We start from the raw sequence: 23,576 nt of genomic DNA on the forward strand, positions 1-23,576 counted from the left end.
AGATAAGACGGAGGTACTTGATGTTGGGAACCCTAATACAGGTATAGGGATAAGTCAACCAGTCCTGGACAGGGTCATGCTCCCCTTAAAGGACTGCATTCGCAGCTTGGGAGTGCTTCTAGACTCGTCACTTCTAATGTCAAATCAGATGAATGTGACAGTCAGGAGTGCCTGTTATCAGGTTTGGCTGATATGCCAGTTACCTCCTTTCCTGGAACTGATGGACCTGGCAACAGTATTACATGCGCTGGTAACCTCATGACTTGATTTCTGTAATGCACTCTATATGGGGCTATCTTTATAACTAGTCTGGAAACTTCAACTGCTTCAAAATACGGCAGCCAGATTGGTCACCAGGACAGCTAGAAGTGACCATAAAGCACCTATATTGAAATCTCTTCACTGGCTGCCTATTAGTTGCTGGGCACAGTACAAGGTGTTGGTAATGACCTTTAAAGCCCTTCATGACCTGGGTCCAACCTACTTGCAGGATCGCATTAAGGTCCTCTGGGAAAAAACTTACTGCAACCAATAAAGACCAGACTGGCTGCGGTCACCCAGAGGACCTTCTCAGCTGCTGCTCCCAAAGTTTGGAATGGCCTGTCAGAAGAGATCCGAAACATTACCAATCTTGACAGCTTTAAAAAAGCTGTCAATATGGATCTCTTCTGACAGGTCTTTCCAGAATAACTCACTCAGTCACCGTTGATATGGTCCCCATACAGAATATCTTATGTACCCATCTCTTTGTTGTTGCAGGATTATCTGATTGTTTTAATAATTGGGTGTCACTTTATTCTTATAAGGGAATTTTAATTGTTGTGCTGGTGCAGGGATAATGGGTTTTATTCTATATTGTTGTATTTTTACTTCTATTGTAAGCTGCCCCATCCTGATGGAGAGGTGGGATATAAATAAATTATTATTATTATTATTAATCTTTGGGAAATGGCCATGTATAAATGATGAAGTTTGATGATGATGTTGGTGATGGCACCAGCCACAGAACAACATAGCTTTGTGGGCTGTGGGAACATGTTTTTCTCTTTGCAAAAACCTGGTCATCTGTGAATTCACACAAATCCCACCCATCCCCTCAGTTGTGTCCTGCTCACTTTTTTCCTTATGATGCTGCTATATGGCATCCTTATGGAACTGAGAAAGGGCGGGAAGACTGGGGCCTTATATAGGGGATGGGCAGAGCTACTGCCAAAAAGTCTTCCCTAGTGATTCCAGAAAGTTCTGAAGCTAAGTGCACAGATGCAGAATAACCCATTTGTGTGAATTCACAGATGATCACTTGAAGAATTACAGTTACAGGTAAGCAACCTGTCCTTTCTGAAGCGTATTTGATTTTGCAGTTCCTGTGCATCATAAGGATGGGTCCTTCTCATTCCAATACATTTCTAGCTAATACATTTTCTGTTTTTTTTAAAGCCAGGAAGAGGAGCCACTGCAGTAAAATATTTTAAAAAATGTGATTTGTGAGGTAGGCCTCCAAGCCACAGTGCCTTAAAGAAGGTAACCATTAAGATCAGCATACATTTGAAAACTGAGCTGCTTAATGTTCCTTCCTGGCATTGTGTGGACTGAGGAAAATGTTTCAGGTTTCACCTACACCATGGAAGATAGAGCACATCCAGTATAATTTACCTGCAGCACAGACTCAAGAACACTCTGGGTTCCTTTGGTTCACTTGGCCTCCCCAACATTCATAAGTTACTCAGTCTTCCATGGTTTGCTTGGAGTCTGCATTGTTCCTTTATAAAGATATGTAAGAAAGAAGTGCAAATTCTCAGTTGACTGCTCTGCAGCTTGCTGGATTAGTGGGTACCATGGACTTGACTCTTATCCTTTCCTCCCCCTGTTTGAACATGGAAGGTGCTATATCACCCTCACTCAGTCCTTGCACCTCACTATGAGTGGAGCTCCTGCTGGGCCAGCCGGTACTGGGAAGACTGAGACCACCAAAGATCTGGGCCGAGCTCTTGGCATCATGGTGTATGTTTTCAATTGTTCAGAGCAAATGGATTACAAGGTAATGGTTGAGAAACTGCATTTCTGGAGGAATGTAGGCAAAACGAAAGAGAGTTTAACTTTCCCAAGGGTTGCTGCAGAAGTGGCAGTTTTCTTCTGTTATTCCTGTGTAGAAAAGTATAAAGCTTTATCCTGAAAAAGTAGCATTCTAATACGAGGAGGACAAGACATCTACAACTATACGGAAATCTAAATAACTATAATTATTGCTACATTTTGCAGAGGGAGAGGAACTGTGTTAAAGGTTGATTTTGATAAATTGCCAGTTGACATATTTTACATTATTTCTTTTTTTCTTATTGTTGAGGCATTACCCCACTGGGAAATTCTCCTCCATAAACTGCTATTAAATGAATAGTAAGGGCTCAAAAATATTGCCATATTCTTTAGCTATACACCCATGTCTCTCTTTAAAGAAAAAATAAAAATAAAATTGAACTCTTCTGTGCAGATTTCTTCTCCATGGCTCTTTTTGCTCCTTATTCCAAATGCCAGTACCTTACTGTCTGTTCTGTGTCAAGTTCCTTGTTTTTAAGAACTCTTGCTTAGGTTCTTGTTCTTGGTTCCCCTGTTTCAGAAACAGTTTTGGGGACCCACCAGTGGAAGTTAGACATTGTGAAAGAGTTGCTTTCAGCAGCTAACTTGGAGCCTTATTGCATGACAAAAGAAAGCTGAGACGCAGAGAGAGAGAGAGAGAGAGAGAGAGTTTTCTCGTTGCCTTGCTGCATGCAGTTGTAGCATTTCCATTCTCCTTCCAGAAGGAAACAGTGGTAAAAGCATGCTTTTTGCCAAACAGATTTTTCCATAACAACAAAAGACACGCTTTTACAACTGTCTTCCTCAGGAACAGAACAAAAATGCTTCAACAGCATGCTTTCTTTTGTCATGTGATAAAGTTTTTGGAAATAAAGCTACCTCTCATCTGCTTTGGCTGTATTGCTGCTGAAACTTGATGCTGGCAGCCCAGGCAACCAATGTCAGGGTCTGCCAGACCTCAAGCTTGAGAGATCTGCTTTGTTTCTCTCTCTTTCAGTAGGATTGCAGGGTCCCGCAACAGAAGCCAGGTTAAAATACAAATAAAGAACAGAATGCCTCTCTCTCTCTCTCTCTCTCTCTCTCTCTGTGTGTGTGTGTGTGTGTACACAGATGCATATACATATACATACATATATTCTATCCAGAAATTTTATTTTTAGTAGAAGATCTGATATCACAAAATTTTTATTTCACAAATATTCACTTTGTTTCTTCTTGATGTTTTAATAAGCACTTTATTGAACTAACTGGATGGATCATCACTCCTTCCCATTTGATCTAAGAGAGCAGCTCCAGAGATCTTCCTTCATCTATTTGGGCTCAGAGTTATTCCAGGCAGCCAGATGGCAGCTGATCATCACCAATAATCTTTAAGTGAGAGTGTTGTGCACATGTAATAATAATGTACAATACAGAATCTCATTCACATTCAGCGCCACTGTCATTTGCTTCTGTCTTCAGTTCTGCTTACTGCTCTTTAATAAGTGCCTACAGAACTTCCTAAATTGCTTACAAGTTTGGAAATAGATTATACACTTTTTATTGAAATGAATTCTTTAGGTAATTTTGCTATTGTCTGTCTATGTTGCAGTCTTGCGGGAACATTTACAAAGGCCTTTCTCAAACTGGTGCTTGGGGCTGTTTTGATGAGTTCAACAGAATCTCTGTAGAGGTTCTGTCAGTGGTAGCTGTACAGGTAAGTAACAGCTGCCTTTTCAAGGTAGTACTAAAGGCATATTTTGGGGAAATGTGAATCATGCTCTTTGAGCTACTTTTTCATTTTATTTTTTATAAAATTTGTTCCTTCCTTTTTTCTGTTGCCAAGTTGTCAAGACAGCAAGTGTTGTTTAATCCAGAACTGGTTTAAATAGAAACATGTCAATTTAAAAGAACAATAATGATGAATCTAGGATTCCAGAAATGGGAGAAACTAGCATGCAGAAGACAAAGAAGCTCTTCAGAGATAGTTCATCAGATAGCTTTAAATGTATGTGAATGAGTCATTTTGTACATAGAATATTCAACATAGCAGTTAGGGAGCACTGACTTCTTAATAATCCTAGTGGCGCATTCCAAGAGATAAGGTGTTTCACATGCACTGGCTGGCTTCACACACTTGTAGAACACTTACCCAAGTGTTTTGGAAAATTATTTTGCACAGAAATACATATTGTTTCCATGTTTTTTTAAAATTTGAGGATTGCTGTTTTCTGTGTAAAAGAAACAAAAAACATGGGTTTTGCACATACACAAATCTGTTTTTCTCACAAAAACACATTTTTTTGTGCTCAAAACATTATTTTCAGATAAACTTTTGAAGTTTTTTTTGTGTGAAAAATTTCTGTTGGCCAAAGAAGTCCTTTGAGGCTGTATGATCATGACCCATACCTTCCTCACCCATGCCCTAGCCTAGAATATAATGAAGGCCAATTTCTGGTAGGCATATAGTCTTGTAGGGATGCTTGGTGGAAAAAAGAACATTTCCAAAGGAATTCTACCATGTTTTGTTCTTCTAGACGTCTTTAGGCGTAGAATCTTAGTCAGCAGGGACCTCATGAGCCGTTGAGTCAAACTCCCTGCTGAGAGCAGGATCTCCAGTTAAAGCATCCCCAGCAGGTAGCTGTCTAACATCTATTCAAGACATCCAGAGCAGGAGACCTCACAACCTCTCTAGACAATTGGTTTCATTTTCAAACTTCTCTAACTGTAAAAACATTCCTTCTAATGTTCACTTGAAATTTAGCTTCTTGTAACTTAAATCCATTAGACATGCACCTACCCTCTGGGACAACAGAGAACAAGTCTGTCCCCTCCTCTCTGTGACAGCACTTGAGGTATTTAAAGAGTATAATCATGACATCATTCAATATTTTCTTCACCAAGCTGAACATGCCCAGTTTTTTCAACCTTTCCTCATATCTTTTGTTTTCTATACCTCTTGGTATCCTTTTTGCCCTTTTCTAAACCTGCTCCAACTTGTCTATGTCTTTAATATGAGACTTCCATAACTGAATGCTGTACTCCAGATGAAGCCTGACCAGTGCAGAATATGGTGAGACTATTATCTCCCTTGACTTAAAAACTATGCTTTTATTAATGCAGGCTAAAATAACATTCACCATTTTTTGTTGCAGCATCACATTGCTGGCTCATGTTCAACTTATGATCAAGAATAACCCCAAGGTCCTTTTTGCATGTAGTACTGCTGAGCCATGTATCCTCCATCCTATACCTGTGCATTTAATTTTTGTTGCCTAAATGTAGAATTTTGCATTTGTCTCTATTAAATTTCATTTCATTTATTTCTCTGCAACTTTCCAGTTTATCAAGAGCCTTTGAATTCTGTTCCTATCTTCCAGTGTATTGGCTACTTCTCTGTATCATCTGCAAACTTGATTAGGATTCTCTCCCTCCTGTCATCTTAAGTCATTGATAAAAATGTTGAACAGTAATAGCCCTAGGACAGAACCTTGAGATACTCTACTCAAGACCTGCTTCTAGTATGAAGTACCGCCAATGATGATGACTCTTTGAGTATGATTTTCAAGTTAATTATGGATCTATCTAATGTTGTTTCTGTCTATTCCATATTTAATCAGTTTATTAATCAAAATATTATGGAAGACCTTATCATATGTTTTGCTGAAAACTAGATAAATGACATGCATAGCATTCCCACCATCTGCTAAACTAGTGACCTGATCAAAAAAGATATCAGGTCAATTCAGCAGGGTTTGTTCTCGACAAACCCATGTTGGCTGCTATAATCACTGCATTGTTGTCAAGATATTGCAGACAGACTTCTGTATAAACCATTCCAATATTTTTCCTGATACTGTGGGTAAGCTTTTGTTGCTTCTTGAATCCCAAGCCCATCTCAACTCATTTTGAGTTTTAGCTTTCCTTACACCTTTCCTGCAAACTTGGGTTACATATCTGTATTTTTCCTTAGTGATGTGTTCTTCCTTCCATGCCTTATACATGTTCTTTTATCTTTTGACTTCCTCCAAATTATTGTACAGCCACATTGGCTTTTTCAGAATTTCCCATTTATATTTTCCCTTGGAATTATTTGTGATTGTGCTTTTAGCAGCTCCTTCTTCAATAATTCCTATCCATGCTGACTGTATTTTTCTTTTAGCCTCTCTAGCCATCAGATTCTGCCCTATATTTCCCTGAGCTTGATACATCAGCTTTTCTGAAATCCAAGATTTGTGTTGGACTATTCTTTGGCTGGTCACAAATTGTACCAAAAGTACCAACTATGTACTTTGATTTCAGTGACCTCTCTGTTGGTTAGGATCAAGTCCAGGACTACTGATCCCCTTATTCCTTCCTCCACCTTTTGAAAGAGGAAATTATCTGCAAGGCACATAAGGAATTTGTTAGAGAGCCTATGCTTAGCAGAGTTAGTCTCCCAGCAGATATCAGGATAACTGAAGTCCTCCATAAATGCCAGTTTTTGCATCTTGGAGATTTCTGAGATTTGTTTCTGAAAAGCATCATCCATCACCTCATCTTGCTTTGGTAGCCTATAGTAAACTTGTACCACAATGTTGTTTTTTTATTTCTTTCTACATTAATCTTTATCAAATGCTCTCAGTTGGTCCAGTTTGATCACTCACATAGATTTCTGTACAAGTGAATTTGTCTTTGACATAGAATGTTGCTCACCCTCCTTTTCTCCCTTGTCTGTTCTTTTTGAACAGATCAGAGCTTTCAGTTGTTACACATGGTCCATCTGCAGGGCTTTGGTTCTGCCCATCCCCACAGATGAGCAAAACTGAGGATAGTTGCACCCCATTTTATTCAATGGTGGCAGTGTGGGCACAGCCATGCTAGCATGTCCAGTGTGCATGCACTATCATTGAATAAAATGGGTTGTTGCAATCAGTGAGTGCTCAAATCTGTGGATAATTGGAACAGTGATATGGCAGGCCCACTGTATTCCAATAATGAGAGTCATCCCATGAGGTCTTTGTTATACCTATAAAGTCATATTTACTTTCCTGCACTAAGACTTCAAGCTTGTCCTGTTTGTTTCCCTAATTCTGTGCATTGGTATATAGCCATCTAAAGCCTTGTTTGTTCACATATTTTATTTTACTGGGAATTTTATTGTGGCTCCCATCCTCTCCCTCAGCTTCTCCTCTTGAATTCACATCCTTATATTAGAGCTTGCTTTTGGACAGATGTTTAATAGCAATAGCAATAGCAAATACATTTCTATACCGCTTATCAGTGCACTGAAGCACTCCCTAAGCGGTTTACAAAGAGTAAGCCAATTGCCCCCAACAATCTGGGTACTCAGTTTAGCCACCTCGGAAGGATGCAAGCCTGAGTTGAGCTTGAGCCCTTTTTCTGGTATTGAACTCGCAACCTTGCGGTTTGTGAGTGAGTGGCTGCAGTACATGCTTTTAACCACTGCGCTACCAGGGCTCATTGCTTATGTTTAAGCTATCTCCAGTCTCCTAATAATTTAGTTTAGAGCCTAGATTTAACATGCTTTTGCCAAAGATATTCTTCTCAGTCTTCGTGAGGTGCAGCCCATCTATTGCCTGTAGTCCTTTGTCTACAAAGTGAAGACGATGCTCCCAGAATCCAAACTTCTCTTGTTGACACCATCTGTGTAGCCAGTCATTCACTTGCAGTATCTTCCTGTCCCTTTGTGGTCCTCGATCATTCACTGGTAGAACTGAAAATAACACCACCTGATTCCCTAAACCTTTCACCTTCGTTCCCAGGACTTCGTAGTATGAGGTGATCTAGTTAAAAGTATTCTTAGGGTTGTTGGATCTCCATGAATGAGGAGAAAGGAGTACTGATCTGTGTTCTTGATAAACTTCAGAAAGTTGTCAGTAACATCCCAAATGTGCGCACCAGGGAGATGGCACACTTCCCAATTCACCTTGTCAGGCTGGCACAGAGTTCCCTTTGTACCCCTGAGTGATAAGTCCCTACCACCAGCACCCTTCTTTTTGCTGCAGTTAGTGGTTAAATTAATTTTTTCCTCATCTTTCAGTGTCTCCCGTTGCTGGTTTCCTGTTTGGACATCTTCACCAACATTATCTTCATGAAGATGTAGGAAGCAAACCCTTAATTTGAGTGGTTCTGAATCCCTTGTTTATGGTCTGCTCCTGGCAGTGACTGTCCTCTAGTTCCTGAATGATACAGCCCTCTTCAACTTCGGGCCCAAACAGACAAGCCAAAATAAAGCTGCTTCGGGTCACTTTGGAGGTATGCTGTTTAAATGTTGCATGCGTCCTAAGAGGCCGGAAGCTGTGACAAAGCCATACTTCAGTCCTAAGTACTGGAGCACAGCTTCTGGCCTCTTAAAATGCATGTGTCATTTAAACAGCATACCTCCAAAGTGACCTAAAGCAGCTTTATTTGGGCCTGTCTGTTTGGGCCCTTCCTTGGCAATTTTGTCTTGTTGATTCTGTAAAATCAATTCTCCCCTTGTTCTACTCAGGAAGTCTTCATGCTCTCTGATACACTGAATAGTATCAGTCAGTTGCTGAAGTGTGCTGACTTTCTCTTCTAAGAGAGAACCACAAGTTTGTACTTGCTGGAAGTGTACTCAGAGAAGTTTTCTGGCAAGAAAACAAACATTGCACACACATTACAGGAGGTGACTACAGTCCCATCTGCTTGCATACCTGCAGTTAATCCCCCCCCCCCCTTTTTAGACTGTAGTAACTTTTTGGAATACAACTAGCTATTGACTTAAATGCTTGCTTTCTCTTCCGTTCCAGCTTTTTTCCTGCTCACAGCTACTTTAGCAAAGGTTCCTGGGAAGAGGAAAAGGTTCTCTTCCTCCTTGTATGCTGACTGAAAAGCTTGATTCCTCACCCAGTCCAGCTTCCTTTCTATTCATGGTGACTTTAGCACAGGTTGTTGGGAAAGATACTAGGGCCCCATTCCCATTCGGCAAAAAAAGCGGCTTATTTTGCTGCGATTCTGACTCAGATTCTGACTCGGATTCTAACTCGAATCTGACCCCATCGTTCCCATTAAAAACGGGTGCAAACAGACCCGGGTTTTTTTTTACCCCTGCTTTTGTTTCCATTGGTATTTTCCCTGTGGTAATTTGAAGCGGGTTATTTTGCTCCTCATTCCCATTGCCCTTCCGGAATCTCTTTTTTTTAAAGCAGCTGTCAATCAAGCGCTTAAGCACTTGACGTCACAGCCAATCAGCTGCTTAGGCGCTTTTCCCCTCTGGGAAAGGGAAAAGGGAGCCTCTATTCACCCCAAATCCCTTTGGGTCCCAGGCTCTTCTGTGTCTCCCCATAGTTCCTCTGGGAAAGAGAGAAGAGGAGCCTCTCTTTGCCTCCAATCCCTTGGCGTCCAGACTCTTCTGTGTCTTCCCATAGTTCCTCTGGGAAAGAGAGAAGAGGAGCCTCTCTTTGCCCCCAATCCCTTGGTTTCTAGCCTCTTCTGTGTCTCCCCATAGTTCCCCTGGGAAAGAGAGAAGAGGAGCCTCTCTATGCCCCAATCCCTTGGTGTCTAGCCTCTTCTGTGTCTCCCCATAGTTCCCCTGGGAAAGAGAGAAGAGGAGCCTCTCTATGCCCCAATCCCTTGGTGTCTAGCCTCTTCTGTGTCTCCCCATAGTTCCCCTGGGAAAGAGAGAAGAGGAGCCTCTCTATGCCCCAATCCCTTGGTGTCTAGCCTCTTCTGTGTCTCCCCATAGTTCCTCTGGGAAAGAGAGAAGAGGAGCCTTTCTTTGCCAGCAATCCCTTGGTGTCCAGCCTCTTCTGTGTCTCCCCGTAGTTCCTCTGGGAAAGAGAGAAGAGGAGCCTCTCTTTGCCCCAATCCCTTGGTGTCTAGCCTCTTCTGTGTCTCCCCGTAGTTCCTCTGGGAAAGAGAGAAAAGGAGCCTCTCTTTGCCCCAATCCCTTGGTGTCTAGCCTCTTCTGTGTCTCCCTATAGTTCCTCTGGGAAAGAGAGAAGAGGAGCCTCTCTTTGCCTCCAATCCCTTGGTGTCCAGCCTCTTCTGTGTCTCCCCATAGTTCCCCTGGGAAAGAGAGAAGAGGAGCCTCTCTTTGCCAGCAATCCCTTGGTGTCCAGCCTCTTCTGTGTCTCCCCGTAGTTCCTCTGGGAAAGAGAGAAGAGGAGCCTCTCTTTGCCCCCAATCCCTCTATTCGAGCTAAATCTCTTGCATCCAAGGCTCCTCTGTGTCTCCCCAGACTCCCTTGAGGAAAGAGAGAAGATGAGCCTCTATTCCCCTAAAATCCCTTGGTGTCAAGGCTCTTCTGTGTCTTCCCATAGTTCCTCTGGGGAAGAGAGAAGGAGCCTCGAATCACCCCAAATCCCTTTGCCTCCCCTATTGCTACCTGGGCTGTCTGGGGGGGGTGATCATGCAGGTATGTACTGCAAAGCCCATCTGCTGCTCAGGCGCTGAGGCAGAGACAAAAAAAGTTTAAAATGGTGTTGAATGGGTCTCCTCATACATTGGTCTATGAATGTGGAGCAGAGGGGAGGTTGCAGGGGGAGTAATGTGTTTACTGCATTTGGAGCTCAATGTAGCGCAATCGCCTTACCCTGCTTACCAATACACTGGGGGAAAGGCTATGCGAACTGAAGAAAATGGTGCTGATGATGCAGAAAGAGAACAAAGAGAGTGACACCTCCAGGCCAGCCCCTTGAGCACTGCTCCTCCCATCTCCAGGTTCCCGAATCAGATACCCTTGTCATTACCATTCGTATGCTGCGAATCAGACTCAGGAGGCACAGGAAAACTAGCTAAAAAGCCGCTGTTTTTTAAACCGGTTTATCGACCTATAATTCGGGTTGTTTAGGATAATTCAATTCAGATTCGAATTTCAATGGGAATGATATCGGAGCAATGCGGGTCGAATGGGCGCTCAAATAGAAATGATGCACCCATGATTCGTGTCCTGATCCACGTTATAGGCCAGTGGGAATGGGGCCTAGGATGAGCTACACTTCTTCCTGGATCCATAGCAACCCATATGTTTTTTATTTGGTAATGCCAAGATCATATGTTGGTTTTTGTTGCAGTAGGAATTCTTAAGGTACCTTGACACAGCTCCATTTTCTGGATCAAAGTGCATTTTTAAGGCAATAAGCCCTAAAACCAAAATACATTGTTGAAGCTCTGCTAGAATGCTTACATAATAAGTCTCTGCCTGTAGTGGTGATCAGCATGTAATCAAATCTCTATGGCACAGTTCCACCAGTGAAAGAGGCAGGACCATTTAGGGGTATAATCTTTATCATATTGACTAGCACCCTGATCTGGAGATGTGTACCAAAATCCAGGTGATAGCAGAAACACTCAAGTGATTCATCAAAGGAAAATGGAACTTCAAGGATATATTCACATAACTATAGTCAGTTGCCTGGGCAGGGATACTGGATTTGTATCTGCATATAACTAGCCTCTGTTGAACGTATTAGTATGCACAGACCAAGAAAGAATTTAGAATTTCATTAGAGGAGAAAGGAGGTATACTCATGTAGCCGATGCAGCTTTTTTCTATTAACTTGGCTATTCAGATAAAATGAGCAATGTCACTGTGAATTCATCACTATGGTTTCAAATATTATTTGGAATATAAAAACTATTTGGATGTGCCTGATGTGCACCATGAGTATCTTAGAATAGTAATTAATTGTTTGCATTTGATGACAGACTATTAATACTGAGATTAAGTTAATAAAGATGAAGCTGGTTTTTTCCTTGTCTCAGAAAATAGCTCAATAGAAAAAAAATCATAACATTTAACTTTACAAAGGTAATACAGTAGTTGCTTGATAAATCCAGGATTCATAGGTATGAGCTGTACAAAAAGACAAAACAGGAATAAATAATAAATAATAAATAAAGTTTTTATTTATATACCGCACCTTCCTCAGATCAGGGCGGTTTACACAAGTTACAATTACACATACAATGCATTAAAAACAAACACCATACAGTATACAATAAAATAAAGGGAATGGTGAGGGGGGAGGGAATCAGGTCCAGCATTCTTCTCTCCCTCTGAGGCCTGGACCAAGGCAGATCATAAAGATACTGAGCAAACAGAAATATGTTATATGAAATGTACTGCATTCCCCACTAAACATTCAAAGCATCAGCTCACATAATCTCACTTCACTTTGAGGTCAATTAAAATTATACCTATTGATAACTAGAATGTGTGGATATAATATTGTAGGCCCAGAGCAGTGGGTATTTTATTTAATAAGATTTTTGCCTGTGATGTTGGAGGTGCAAATCCATTACACACTGGGATAGATGCATGCTATCGTAAAATATATGGAGACACATTTTAGATGCCTTGGACAATTTGTATTTCTTTTTTCTTGGGGCCAGTTAATCCTGGCAGCTATCTCAACCCAGGCTCATTTTGAATAGTACTGGTTTGGAATATGACTTTAGTAATGACAGCAGATTTCTCATTCCTGCTTTCATGAATTCATGATAAATGTTGTTGCTGAATTATCTCATGTGTGACAACTTCTTACACCAGCCTTCAAGTTCTGTCAATAATGGGAAAGGCTCTTTGATCTAACATTTTATCTTTAAGCAATCATGATGGTCACTGTTGTAATCATAGTTGAGAAGAGACAGAGGAACACCCTAAAGCTGTTTATGGGATCAACTTCCTACAGGGTAGCAACCACACTAGTACTGTTGCTCATATTTGTAGGTCATGTGGCTATATCAGAGCTTCCACAGTTGTAATTTTTTCTGTAACACTGGTGAGTTGTGATCTCCTAAAATATCTTTTAGAAAGGCCAATATTTGAGGATGATAAATATGCCTTTTTTATTATTTGGGTGAGAGGAAGAGTTTGTACTGGAACTGGTTCTGTTTTACATTCCAGAAACAATATGGAGATTGCTCATGGTGAGCAGTAAGCTAGTTATAATTGTAGTTCACATATTATGTGGTATGGTCAGGATGAAAGATGATCATGGATAGCTCCAGAAATACATTGGGCATCAAAATGGCAAATAAGCTTTAATGTAAACAGATATACACTGAAGCACATTGGGGTCACCCTCCCCACTCCCAACCCCTCTATATATGCACATACATACAGACACACCCTGAGAGAATGTGAAATGGGTATGAGTCTTTAGAAAAAACAACAACACCTTGGGGTTGGTATGAATATCTTAAGTAGCAAACCATTATACAAAAGTGGTGAAAAAGGCACATTTCATGTTGGGCATTATTAGAAAAGGTATTGAAAAATAAAGTCCCTAGTACTGTAATGCTACTCCATACATGTGTGTAGTTATGTGAAGCTACATTGCAATAAAATGTTTTTGGTTTCTCCATCTCAAAAAGGGAATTATAATGCTAGAAAAATAAAATATTTTGGGTGCTGCAGTACTTTTTTTTTAAAAAAAGAAACAGTAATGTGTTTCCTTTCAATTAAGAGCAACCTTTTCAAGTTCTGATATGTTGCAGCGTGGACACATTAGTTGAATTCTAGTGTGTACTATGATTTCTTTTTGTGCATTTGCACATTTCATTAAATCTGCTGGTTTGTAGTGTTCTTATGAATGTTCCAATTTTTTCTTATTTTAGGTGAAAAGTATTCAGGATGCCATAAGAGACAAAAAACAGAGTTTTAATTTCCTTGGGGAAGAGATTAAATTGGTTCCTTCTGTTGGTATATTCATTACCATGAATCCTGGCTATGCAGGTCGTACAGAGCTGCCTGAGAATTTGAAAGCTCTTTTCAGGTAAAACACAGATGTATTTTCTCCTAGAGTCTATGAAGTGTCTGTCTGCTGCTGATATTAGTGTGTCAAAATGTTTACCTCATTCCTTCTTGCAGTAGTCCTGTATGGACTACTCCCATTGTTCCTATTCTAGAGAAGGAAAACTGAGACTATGTAGCAATCTGCTGATGAATAATTCATTGAGGCTTTAACTACCATGGAAATTAGATCTGAATTTCCAAGCTCTGTATCCAACCGTATTGACCATTGTGTCTTATGTAAGCATCTCCCTTCTGCCTTGGTGAAGACAAGAGAAGCAGGCATAATGTGTTGCTTCTGAGTTTTAACCCAGTTAGCTTTGGTGAATAGGGCCAATCCTTGTCCAGAGTCCATAGACTATATAAAATGCATCAATCTGTATACTTAGTGGATTCCATCCTGGTTCTAATAGTGCAAACATCTTGCTTCTCAGCATTCATTTTACAAAAAACATATTGTTATTTGAATATTTTATCATTATAAAACTGCAGAGGAGGTGCAATTAATCACTGCATTAGATTAGTATACTGCTTATTTTGTCTGAGTCCTGTCTCTGGTGCTGGATATTTCTGTTTGTTTACAATCTATTCTCAGTGCATTTTGAACAGAGATCAGCAAATACATTGCATGGCAGAAGGCCCTAGGCTCAGTCTTTGTCATCTTAAAAGTTCTGTGCTTAAAATGTTCAAGGAGTAGCTGTTATGGAAAAACCCTTCTTTTCCTGAAACCTTGGAGAGTTATTGCCAGTTTGAGAAGAGACTATGTTGGACACAATGGACCTGTTTTATGAGCTGGTATAAGGCAACTTCCTTATACAATTTGGTTATATATCTGGATTTTTTTCTTAGACCTTGTGCAATGGTTGTGCCAGACTTTGAGCTGATCTGTGAAATCATGCTGGTGGCAGAAGGATTCATAGAAGCCAGGTTGTTAGCTAGAAAGTTCATTACCCTTTATCAATTATGTAAAGAACTACTTTCAAAGCAAGTAAGTATGTTTCCTTACTGTGTATAATATCACACAACAGTTAGATTTTAATTATGTGAGCCACTCAAATTATGTATATCACTTTTGTTCCTATTCTTCCTCTCAAAGGCATTTTGAGGTGTCAGATGGGAACAGTTGCTTTCCTTGGTGTTCTTTTTCCTCTCTCCTCTCCTCTCCTCTCCTCTCCTTCATATTCCAGAGAAGAAAAGAAGTGAGGATCTCTCTGGGTCTTCCAAACATAATTTCTCATGATTTTTTGTTTGGTTTAGGCTCATTTCATCCCCTTACTTTGCTTTTTTCACCTTACTAATTCTGTACTGCCTATCTGTTGGCATATAAAGGTCCCTAAAGCCCTTCCAGGAAAAAAAAGCTGGGGATCAAAGTAAAAATAAGATGAAGGCTGGTTTCTGCTCCTTTGATAACATGCTGAGATCTGCAGATACTGGACTAAATGAGATGCTTTGTTAAATATGTAGAATGCAACTGAAGCTCTCTTCTTACTTTCCAAGTGAACTTTTGAGCTGCCAGTCTAGATTCAAACCACTATCTATGGATCAGGGAAGTTTCCAGAGGATGCTGGTCTGCAAATCCCATCAGCCCTAGCCAGCATAGCCAGTTGTGAGAAATGCTGGCAGCTTGTAGACCAATGATACCAGTGGAGAGTTTTGTCAATGGAGGGTTCAGCTCCATGGCAAATGAAAGGTTACCTGTGCATGGTGGTTATGATTCAAATTGCAATTACTTGAAAGTAAAATAGCAAGTGAGACTCAGTTGCATGCTGCATATTTATCGCAGTGCTTTTCCAGCGTTTGCAGGCTTACGTATGAATGGATTACTCTCTTGTCCTTCCCTATCCAACTAGGATCACTATGACTGGGGTTTACGTGCGATTAAGTCAGTCCTGGTTGTTGCCGGATCCCTCAAGAGGGGAGATCCAGACCGTCCTGAAGATCAAGTGCTGATGCGCTCCTTGAGGGATTTCAATGTTCCAAAGATTGTGACTGATGACATGCCTGTGTTTATGGGCCTGATAGGGGACCTCTTTCCTGCTTTGGATGTCCCCAGAAAACGAGACCTCAGTTTTGAATCTTTTGTAAAGCAAGCCATCCTGCAACTCAAGCTGCAACCAGAGGACAACTTTGTGCTCAAAGTAAGGCTGAGGCTTTCATTCTTACCAGCTTTCATGTGGTAGATAGGGATTTGGTATCTTCTTGCCTGTCATAGAACAAACTCCTCTTTACTCTGTAAAGAAAATAATTTGTTAAGGACTCTGTGTACAGCTTTGCCTCTGGAGCTAATTTTTTGTGTTATGTTTTCTTTAAGTTTTTTGCTGTTTGCTCATTAGTGTATCTTTGTTGTTTCCTGATCTGTTCTAGGACCCATTTGTTTGTCTTTTTGACCATCCACACTATCCTCAGCAGTCTTCTCCAAAACCACTTTTCAAATGACTTGATTGTCTTTCTATCGGCTTTCTTCACTGTCCAGTTCTTACATCCGTATATAGCAATGGGGAATACAATGGTTTGGACAAGTCTAATTTTAGTGTTTAATGGGTTTTAGAAAAGATCAAGCCTGAAAGCGAAGATGACTGAATTGAGGTTGTTGTACTTTGGCCACATCATGAAAAGACAATACTGCTAGGAAAGGTGGAAGACAGTAGAAAGAGAGGAAGACCGCACACCAGATGATTAGACTCAATCAGGAAGGAACTGAACATGGACCTGGACCTTGAACTGGACTTGCAGGACCTGAGCAGAGCAGTTGAGGGTAGGGGGTCTTGGAGATGTCTCATCCACAGTGTTGCCATGAGTTGAGCTTGACATGAAGGCAGTTAACAACAACAACATTGTTTCCTAGCGGAGAGAATGAGATCCTCCTTAGGTTGGGTTGCTCCTGTTTCTTGTAGGTAGAGTTTCTGTCCCAAAAATCCTAGGGGTGCAAGGTGGATTCAGGAAAGGGAGAGACACTGGGGATCACACTGCAAACACACACTAGATAATGAAGTACACCAGAGAATTTCATAAGAAAGCCTACATGTGCTTTATTGACTACAACAAAGCCTTTGACTGCATAGATCATGAAAAGCTATGCACTAACATGCAATTGTTGTAATGCATACTCTGTACTCAGGACAAGAGGCTGCCATTAGAACAGAATGTGGAGAAACAGAATGGTTCCCAATCAGCAAAGGGATGAGGCAAGATTGCATTCAATCACACAATTTATTTAAGCTGTATGCAGAAAACATCATACACAGAGCAGGCTGATTCAGAGGCAGGAGGAGTGAAGGGAATGAAGATAGGAGAAAGGAGCATTAACATAAGATATGCAGATGACACAATACTACTAACAGAAACAAACAAAGATCTAGAGCAATTACTTTGTAAGGTCAAAGAAGAAAGTGCTAAGATAGGATTAATGCTATCATTAAAAAAATGATTACAGAAGATCTAAAAGAATTTACCTTAGACAATGAGAAAATTGAAATAATCAAAGAGTTCTCATAACTTTGTTCAAATATTGATGAGCAGAGACTGTAGTCAGGTAGTCAGAAGTCTTGGATTAGTAAGGGCAACTATGAAAGACCTAGACAAGATCATAAAGTGTAAAGGCATAACTCTGAACACTAAAGTGAGAATTGTTCAAGCCATTTTATTCCCCATCATCATGTATGGATGTGAGAGCTGGACAGTGAAGTAAGCCAATAGGAAGGTAATCAACTCATTTAAGATATGGTGTTGGGGAAAAGTACTGAGAATACTATGGATGGCCAAGAAGGCAAACAAATGGGTGTTAGAACAGATCAAGCTGGAACTTTCTCTGAAAGTCAAGATGACTAAATTGAAGCTGTCCTATGTTGGCTGCATTATGTGGAAAAATTAATCATTAGAAAAGACAATGATGTTAGGAAAGTTGGAAGGCAGTAGAAAGAGAGGAAAACTGCACACCAGATGGTTAGACTCGATCAGAGAATACACGGTCCGGAGCCTGCAGGACGTGAGCAGAGAGACTGAGGACAGGGGGACTTGAAGATTTCTCATCCACAGGGTTGCAATGAGTCAAGGTTGACTCAAGGGCAGTTAACAACAACAACAAGGGTTGCTGTCTAGATCTGATTCTTGGTTTGTGACCTTTCATCTGGAGAAGAACTGTTTATTTTTTCTTCTTGCTGACATGGATGTTGAATTGCCATTTGTGGAACTAAGATGTTGTACCCTTGAATTTCTTGTAAAGTTTATACAGTTGGCTCTTCCTATCCATGGGCTTGCCATCCACAGATTGGAGTATTCATGGGTGGCCTCGCCCTGTTTTCCTCAATGACGGTGCGTGTACATGGCCACGCCAATGCAGTTGCACACATGTCACACCAATATTGAGGAGAATGACACTTGAGGTTCTGCAGAATTTGCCATCTGTGTTGGTGGTGGTGGGGCACTCTGGAATGAAATCCCTGTGGATATTAATAATAATATAATAATAATAATAAAAATAAAATGTATTTATATTTCCCGCCTCTCCCTGCGGATTGAGGTGGGATTACAACCGAAGGGCTAACTGTACATAATTCTGAAGTGAATTTACATTGTGAAAACTGTTATGGCTGATTAATGAAATAGGACACTGCACGGTCCCTTTCCACTTGTAACATGGTGTCTTTTTCTCATTGGTTTTTTTATTCAGGTGGTGCAGCTGGAAGAGCTCCTGGCAGTTCGACACTCAGTCTTTGTGGTGGGCAATGCAGGTACAGGCAAGTCTCAGGTGCTGAAATCTCTGAACAAAACTTACCATACCATGAAGCGACGGCCCGTTTGGACAGATCTCAATCCAAAGGCAGTTACCAATGATGAGCTCTTTGGCATTATTAACCCAGCTACAAGAGAATGGAAAGATGGTGAGCTTATTCTTACATCTCAGTCCCCACTGTTACCATCGCCACATGCATACACATATCTACACTCACACACAGTAACTGTAAGTGTGAGTTTTTTTTCTCATTGGCACTTAGAGCTTTCCCAGTGTTTTCTATTGCATATCTCTCCTCTTTGTCACACTTTTGTACGTTCATACTTCCATGAAAAGTAATAACTCTTTTGCTCTCTGGTGAGCCAGACTACTATTGTTCTACTTTTCTCATCTCTGCTTTCATGCAGGCTTCTCCAGAGACACTTAATTTTTTTTAAAAAAAAATTCCTTGCATTCTAAAATTGCTTCAATCCCCCCTCCCCTCCCTTAATCTTTTTCTAAGGAAAATATTTTTACCCATCACATGTACATTTTGGAAATACATCATCTCTTTCCACACTTTCATAACTAGGACTCATAGCTAGGACAGTAAATACTACAAAAAGTTTGCCTTTGCAACTTGGAAGGATGATGTGGGGGCCCACAAGATACTCCCTTAATTTGTGTGTAGCACGACTTTGAATTACACGGATCTAGGTAGCCTGAGGTCAGAGAGCCTGGAAGGGGAGAGAGCAAGTGAGCATGTGCAAATAATAATAATAATAATAATAATAATAATAAATATCTCACACTCATAGTAGCTCATAGTTTAAAAGAATGATACAATTAAAACCTACTAAAAGAGAGCATTAAAATAGAATTAAACTATTTGCAGTATTAAAACAAGTCAACTTCAATAAAAGAATAAATTACAATTAAAAAGATTAAAAAGCTGTTAAAACAGTTCACTTAAAACAATACAGCAGCTCTTGGCACATTCTTTTAAATCTTTCTGGTTTAAAAATCTGTCAGAATAAAAAGGTTTTAACCTGGCCCCAGAAGGACAACAAAGAAGGATACATTCTGGCCTCCCTGGGAAGAGAGTTCCAGAGTCTAGGGGCAGCCACCCAGAAGGTCCTTTCTCATGTCCCCACTAATCATGCTTGTGATGGTGGTGGGACTGAGAGAAGGGCCTCTCATGATGACCTCAGAGCCTGAGCCAGCTCATGAAGGGAGATACAGGCGGGTTACAGACGGGCAGGGGAAGATGTCTTGAAGGTGTATTCTGCTGAATACGGAGCCTCCAGACCGCCCGCCCCGGGGGCGTGGCTCAGGTGTATGGGGCTTCCACATGGGGGGCAGTGAAGACGCCTCACCTGGGGCCGTTTCTGACCCGTAGCTTCCATACCGCCGCCTCGCAGGACGCTGCAAAGAGAGAGGCAGCTTCCGCACAGGCGGCCAAAAATGCGGCTTTTTTTTTCTTTTGCTGGCTGGCGGATGTGCAGCTGCGCCGGTCAGCACCAGCGGCAGAAAGCGTATGTGCACATTTAAAGCGCCCAGCCCCCTTTAAACTTTTCTCCCCGCCCTACCCAAGAACAAAGGTGGCCTCCTGCCAGCTGGTGATCAGCTGGTGTTGGCATCCTTGTCCGCTTGCACGTTGCCAGTGTCACCAGCATCATGGATGCCTCCTCTCCTTTGGTCCCCGCGCTCTTGCTGAATCTGCAATGCACAGCCACAGCTGTCGCCGCTGCCACCGCTGTCCCCCTGCCATCCCCCATCACCTCCCTTGTACATATGTAAATATTTAAAGTGTTAGCGTTTTTTTATTGTTAGGTGAAAATGGCACAGGAATGTGTGTAGGGGTTCACTTTAAATTCCAAAGTTTCCACAATTCTAGCAGCGCATGCGTACATGTTGCTCTAGGGTTAGGGTTACGAGCATTAAAATAGAGTGCAGCTGTGCTGCAGCTTCCACATCTGCATGGCATCTGACGCTCTAATTAGAGCCTCGGTGCAAACTGCGCATGTTCCAGGACACCGACTCATTATGTGACACAGCTGACTCGGAGCCTTTAAATGGGCAACTTAAATTAGCGGCGTAACAATTCTGGCATACCGGTGCAGCAGCTTATAGACGGAGATGCGCAGTTGCGCAGTATATAGAAAAGAAGCGGAAAAAAGCAGCACCTTTTTAATGCCGCTTCTTCCCGCTTGGGGCGTGCAGGCGGTGCGTTCATGGCGACATTCAGGTAAGGGCCGTCTAAAGGCTATAACTTCATGACGTCATGAGCACACCCCTTTTTGCCCGTCTGTAACCCACCACAGTTTGCCAAATAGCCTGGAACTGAGCCATATAGGGCTTTATAGGTCATAACTGCACTTTGAATTGTGGAAACAAACCGGCAGTCAATAGAGCAGTTTCAACAGGGGTGTAGTATGAAGTTGCAATCTATGTTTATTTTAAGGTATGCTGATCACATTCTCTGTGGGTGTTCTTAGTTGTAGAATTGAATGTAGAGCTCTGTGCTCACCTCATAATCTCTTAACACACTTATTGAACAGATGGACTTTATAGATTAATTTGACCATTACTCTGTCAATCATGTTAATTTTGGACTCCTGACCTGTTAGTTCACCCACTAGCTTCACATATAGAATATAGGAATTTTCCCAGCCCCGTTTCAGTGGGTTGACCCTGTGTATATAAATGAAGCTGGGGAAAGTTCTGCGTAGTGTCCTTATCTTGATTCTGGTGCCTTCCTTGCATTGTGGTTTTCTGGCACTCCAGAGACCCATCTCCTGTCCAAATACTGTGTGTCAGAATCTTCTGGAAATAATGCAATTCTTGTTGTTACTCACCTCTCTCCTCTGTCTAGTTTGGCCATCCCCTTATATTGGCATGTAGTAGATGTTACATCTGCCAACACTGCATAATTGAGCTACCTTCTCATTGATCTTAGAGACAGTTTCACTTGTCTAGGCCAGAGCTTTTTAGCCTATTCAGGCATGTCATTCCTAATCATCTTATTAGCAAGTGTGAGAGAAAGAATAGATGAGGAACATAGTTGGCTGAAAGAGGGTTTATGGTCCAAGCTGTCAGCTCTGGCCATGTAATGAGACTGTACAGTTATGTTATAGTCACTTCTCAGGTTGATGATGAAAATACAGAGGAATCTAGAATACACACACAACTCCAAATCCAAATGAACAGATTGGCTTAGAAACAAACATTAAGAAGTACTGTACTACAGAAATACAAAGCTGATACACTGATGCAAACATATAACACATATAAACATATAACACTGGGCTATTTTACTTGTTAATTGTAGACAGGGATATTTCATGTGTATCTGTCAGGACTGGGTTAATCCTGCCATGATATTGTGCTGGGCAATCCTGTTATGTATCGTGTGTTTGATCCAGATGTGACGTATGATATTATAATATGTATCGTTTCAAGTGGAAGGTATGACTTGGAGGTGTTGCTTCATATATGTGTGAATATAAAATGGTTATATTGGTTTAATAACAATAGCAAGTACATTTCTATATCACTTATCAGTGCACTTAAGCACTCCCTAAGCAGTTTACAATGTGTAAGCCAATTTCCCACAACAATCTGGGTACTTATGGTGGGTTACAGACCGCCCGTTTGGGGCGGCCTGCACCCGCCCCTTTCCCCGGGGTATCGGGGCCTCAGCTGCCAGCCTGGAAAGGGGTGTCCTTGGGGCTTCAAGCCCCAAGGACACCCCGCGGTGGCGGGGAGGAGGAGGAGAAAGGGGCCACTTGGCCCCTTTCTCCCTTGCGTTGCTGGGCGCAGCCATCTGAAAGCTGCGTCCAGCGACGCAAAGCGGTGCCACAAACCAGGAAGGAGCTCCGAAATGGAGCTCCTTCCTGCTCCACGCAAAGGACGCACTAAGCGCCCTGGTGTGGAGCGACGACGTCACATCCACGCCGCCCCATATAGAGGTGGCACGGTCGTGACATCGTCATGGCGGCCCCCATGTGGAAGGGGAGCTGCCATTTTGTACGGACTCAGTCTGTACTAGGGTTAGGGGGTGCGGAAGCACCGCACCTTCTTAACCCTAGTACGGACTGACTCCGTACTTTCATGGCGGTCTGTAACCCACCTATATTAGTCACCTCAGAAGGATGCAGACTGAATCGACCCTGAGCCCCTGGCTGATATTGAACTCACAACCTTGTGATTTGTGAGTGACTGGCTACAGTACAGGCATTTAACCACTGTGCCACTGAGCTCTGACAAACAGGTAACCTAGGTTAATAGTTATGTAGATAGCAAAATGTATGATGCTCTTATATAATTTAAATATGTTAATACATATTCTAAGACAGTTTCAGAGAGAAGGTTTGTATTGTTTGGGTTTGCTGAATGCTTGGTAAAGGAATGCATGGGAGTGTTTTTCCTTTTTGGCTATCAACTTTTATGGCTGTTAGAACTACCGTATATACTTATGTATAAGTCAATCTCATGTATAAGTCAAGGGCAGGTTTTGGGGTCAAAATCATGGATTTTGATATGACCCATGGATAAGTCGAGGGTCAAACCAAGGTGCATGTAGCAAAAAATCTAAATGGAGGGGGGGACACACTTTGCTCCCTCCTTGTCCCTCTCTGGACCTCTCCCAAGGGTCACAGTCTGGGTGTGCAAAAGGTGGACACAAACCTCCAATTTCCCTCCCTTCCCCACAACCTTCCCTAAGGCTGATGGCTTGCAAAAAGGGGGACAGAGACCTCCCATTCCCCCCCTCTCTCTTCCCTCCTTTCTCCATAGCTTTCCCAAGGCTCACAGGGAGGCATTACTGTATTGATCGGTATATACATCTACCTAGGATTTTGGAGTCCATTTTTGGGCATAAATTTTTTGATGTTTAGACGTGTATATATGGTAGGCAAAGCCTCCCTGGAAAAGAAGAAAAAACAACCACAGAAGAACCAAATATTTTAAGAACAGTGAAATGGTTAAGCCTGCCAATTTTTTGAGGTGGAGCTAATGCCTTTCAAATGCTTTTATTTGATGTATGTG

At 41.6% G+C, this 23,576-nt stretch overlaps 1 protein-coding gene across 1 annotated transcript in view; it reads left to right on the plus strand.

Moving 5' to 3' along the window:
* The window catches only part of DNAH9 (dynein axonemal heavy chain 9), a 130,083-nt gene that overhangs the window by 72,576 nt on the left and 33,931 nt on the right, over positions 1 to 23,576 (plus strand). The window contains exons 24-29 of the mRNA XM_042447537.1: positions 1,828 to 2,038; positions 3,665 to 3,769; positions 13,642 to 13,799; positions 14,666 to 14,804; positions 15,667 to 15,954; positions 18,486 to 18,696. Of these exons, the coding sequence (XP_042303471.1) occupies positions 1,828 to 2,038; positions 3,665 to 3,769; positions 13,642 to 13,799; positions 14,666 to 14,804; positions 15,667 to 15,954; positions 18,486 to 18,696 (1,112 nt within the window). The remainder of the gene's footprint in view (positions 1 to 1,827; positions 2,039 to 3,664; positions 3,770 to 13,641; positions 13,800 to 14,665; positions 14,805 to 15,666; positions 15,955 to 18,485; positions 18,697 to 23,576) is intronic.

The sequence above is a fragment of the Sceloporus undulatus genome, chromosome 2 (assembly GCF_019175285.1).
Source record: "Sceloporus undulatus isolate JIND9_A2432 ecotype Alabama chromosome 2, SceUnd_v1.1, whole genome shotgun sequence".
Taxonomy (NCBI): domain Eukaryota; kingdom Metazoa; phylum Chordata; class Lepidosauria; order Squamata; family Phrynosomatidae; genus Sceloporus; species Sceloporus undulatus.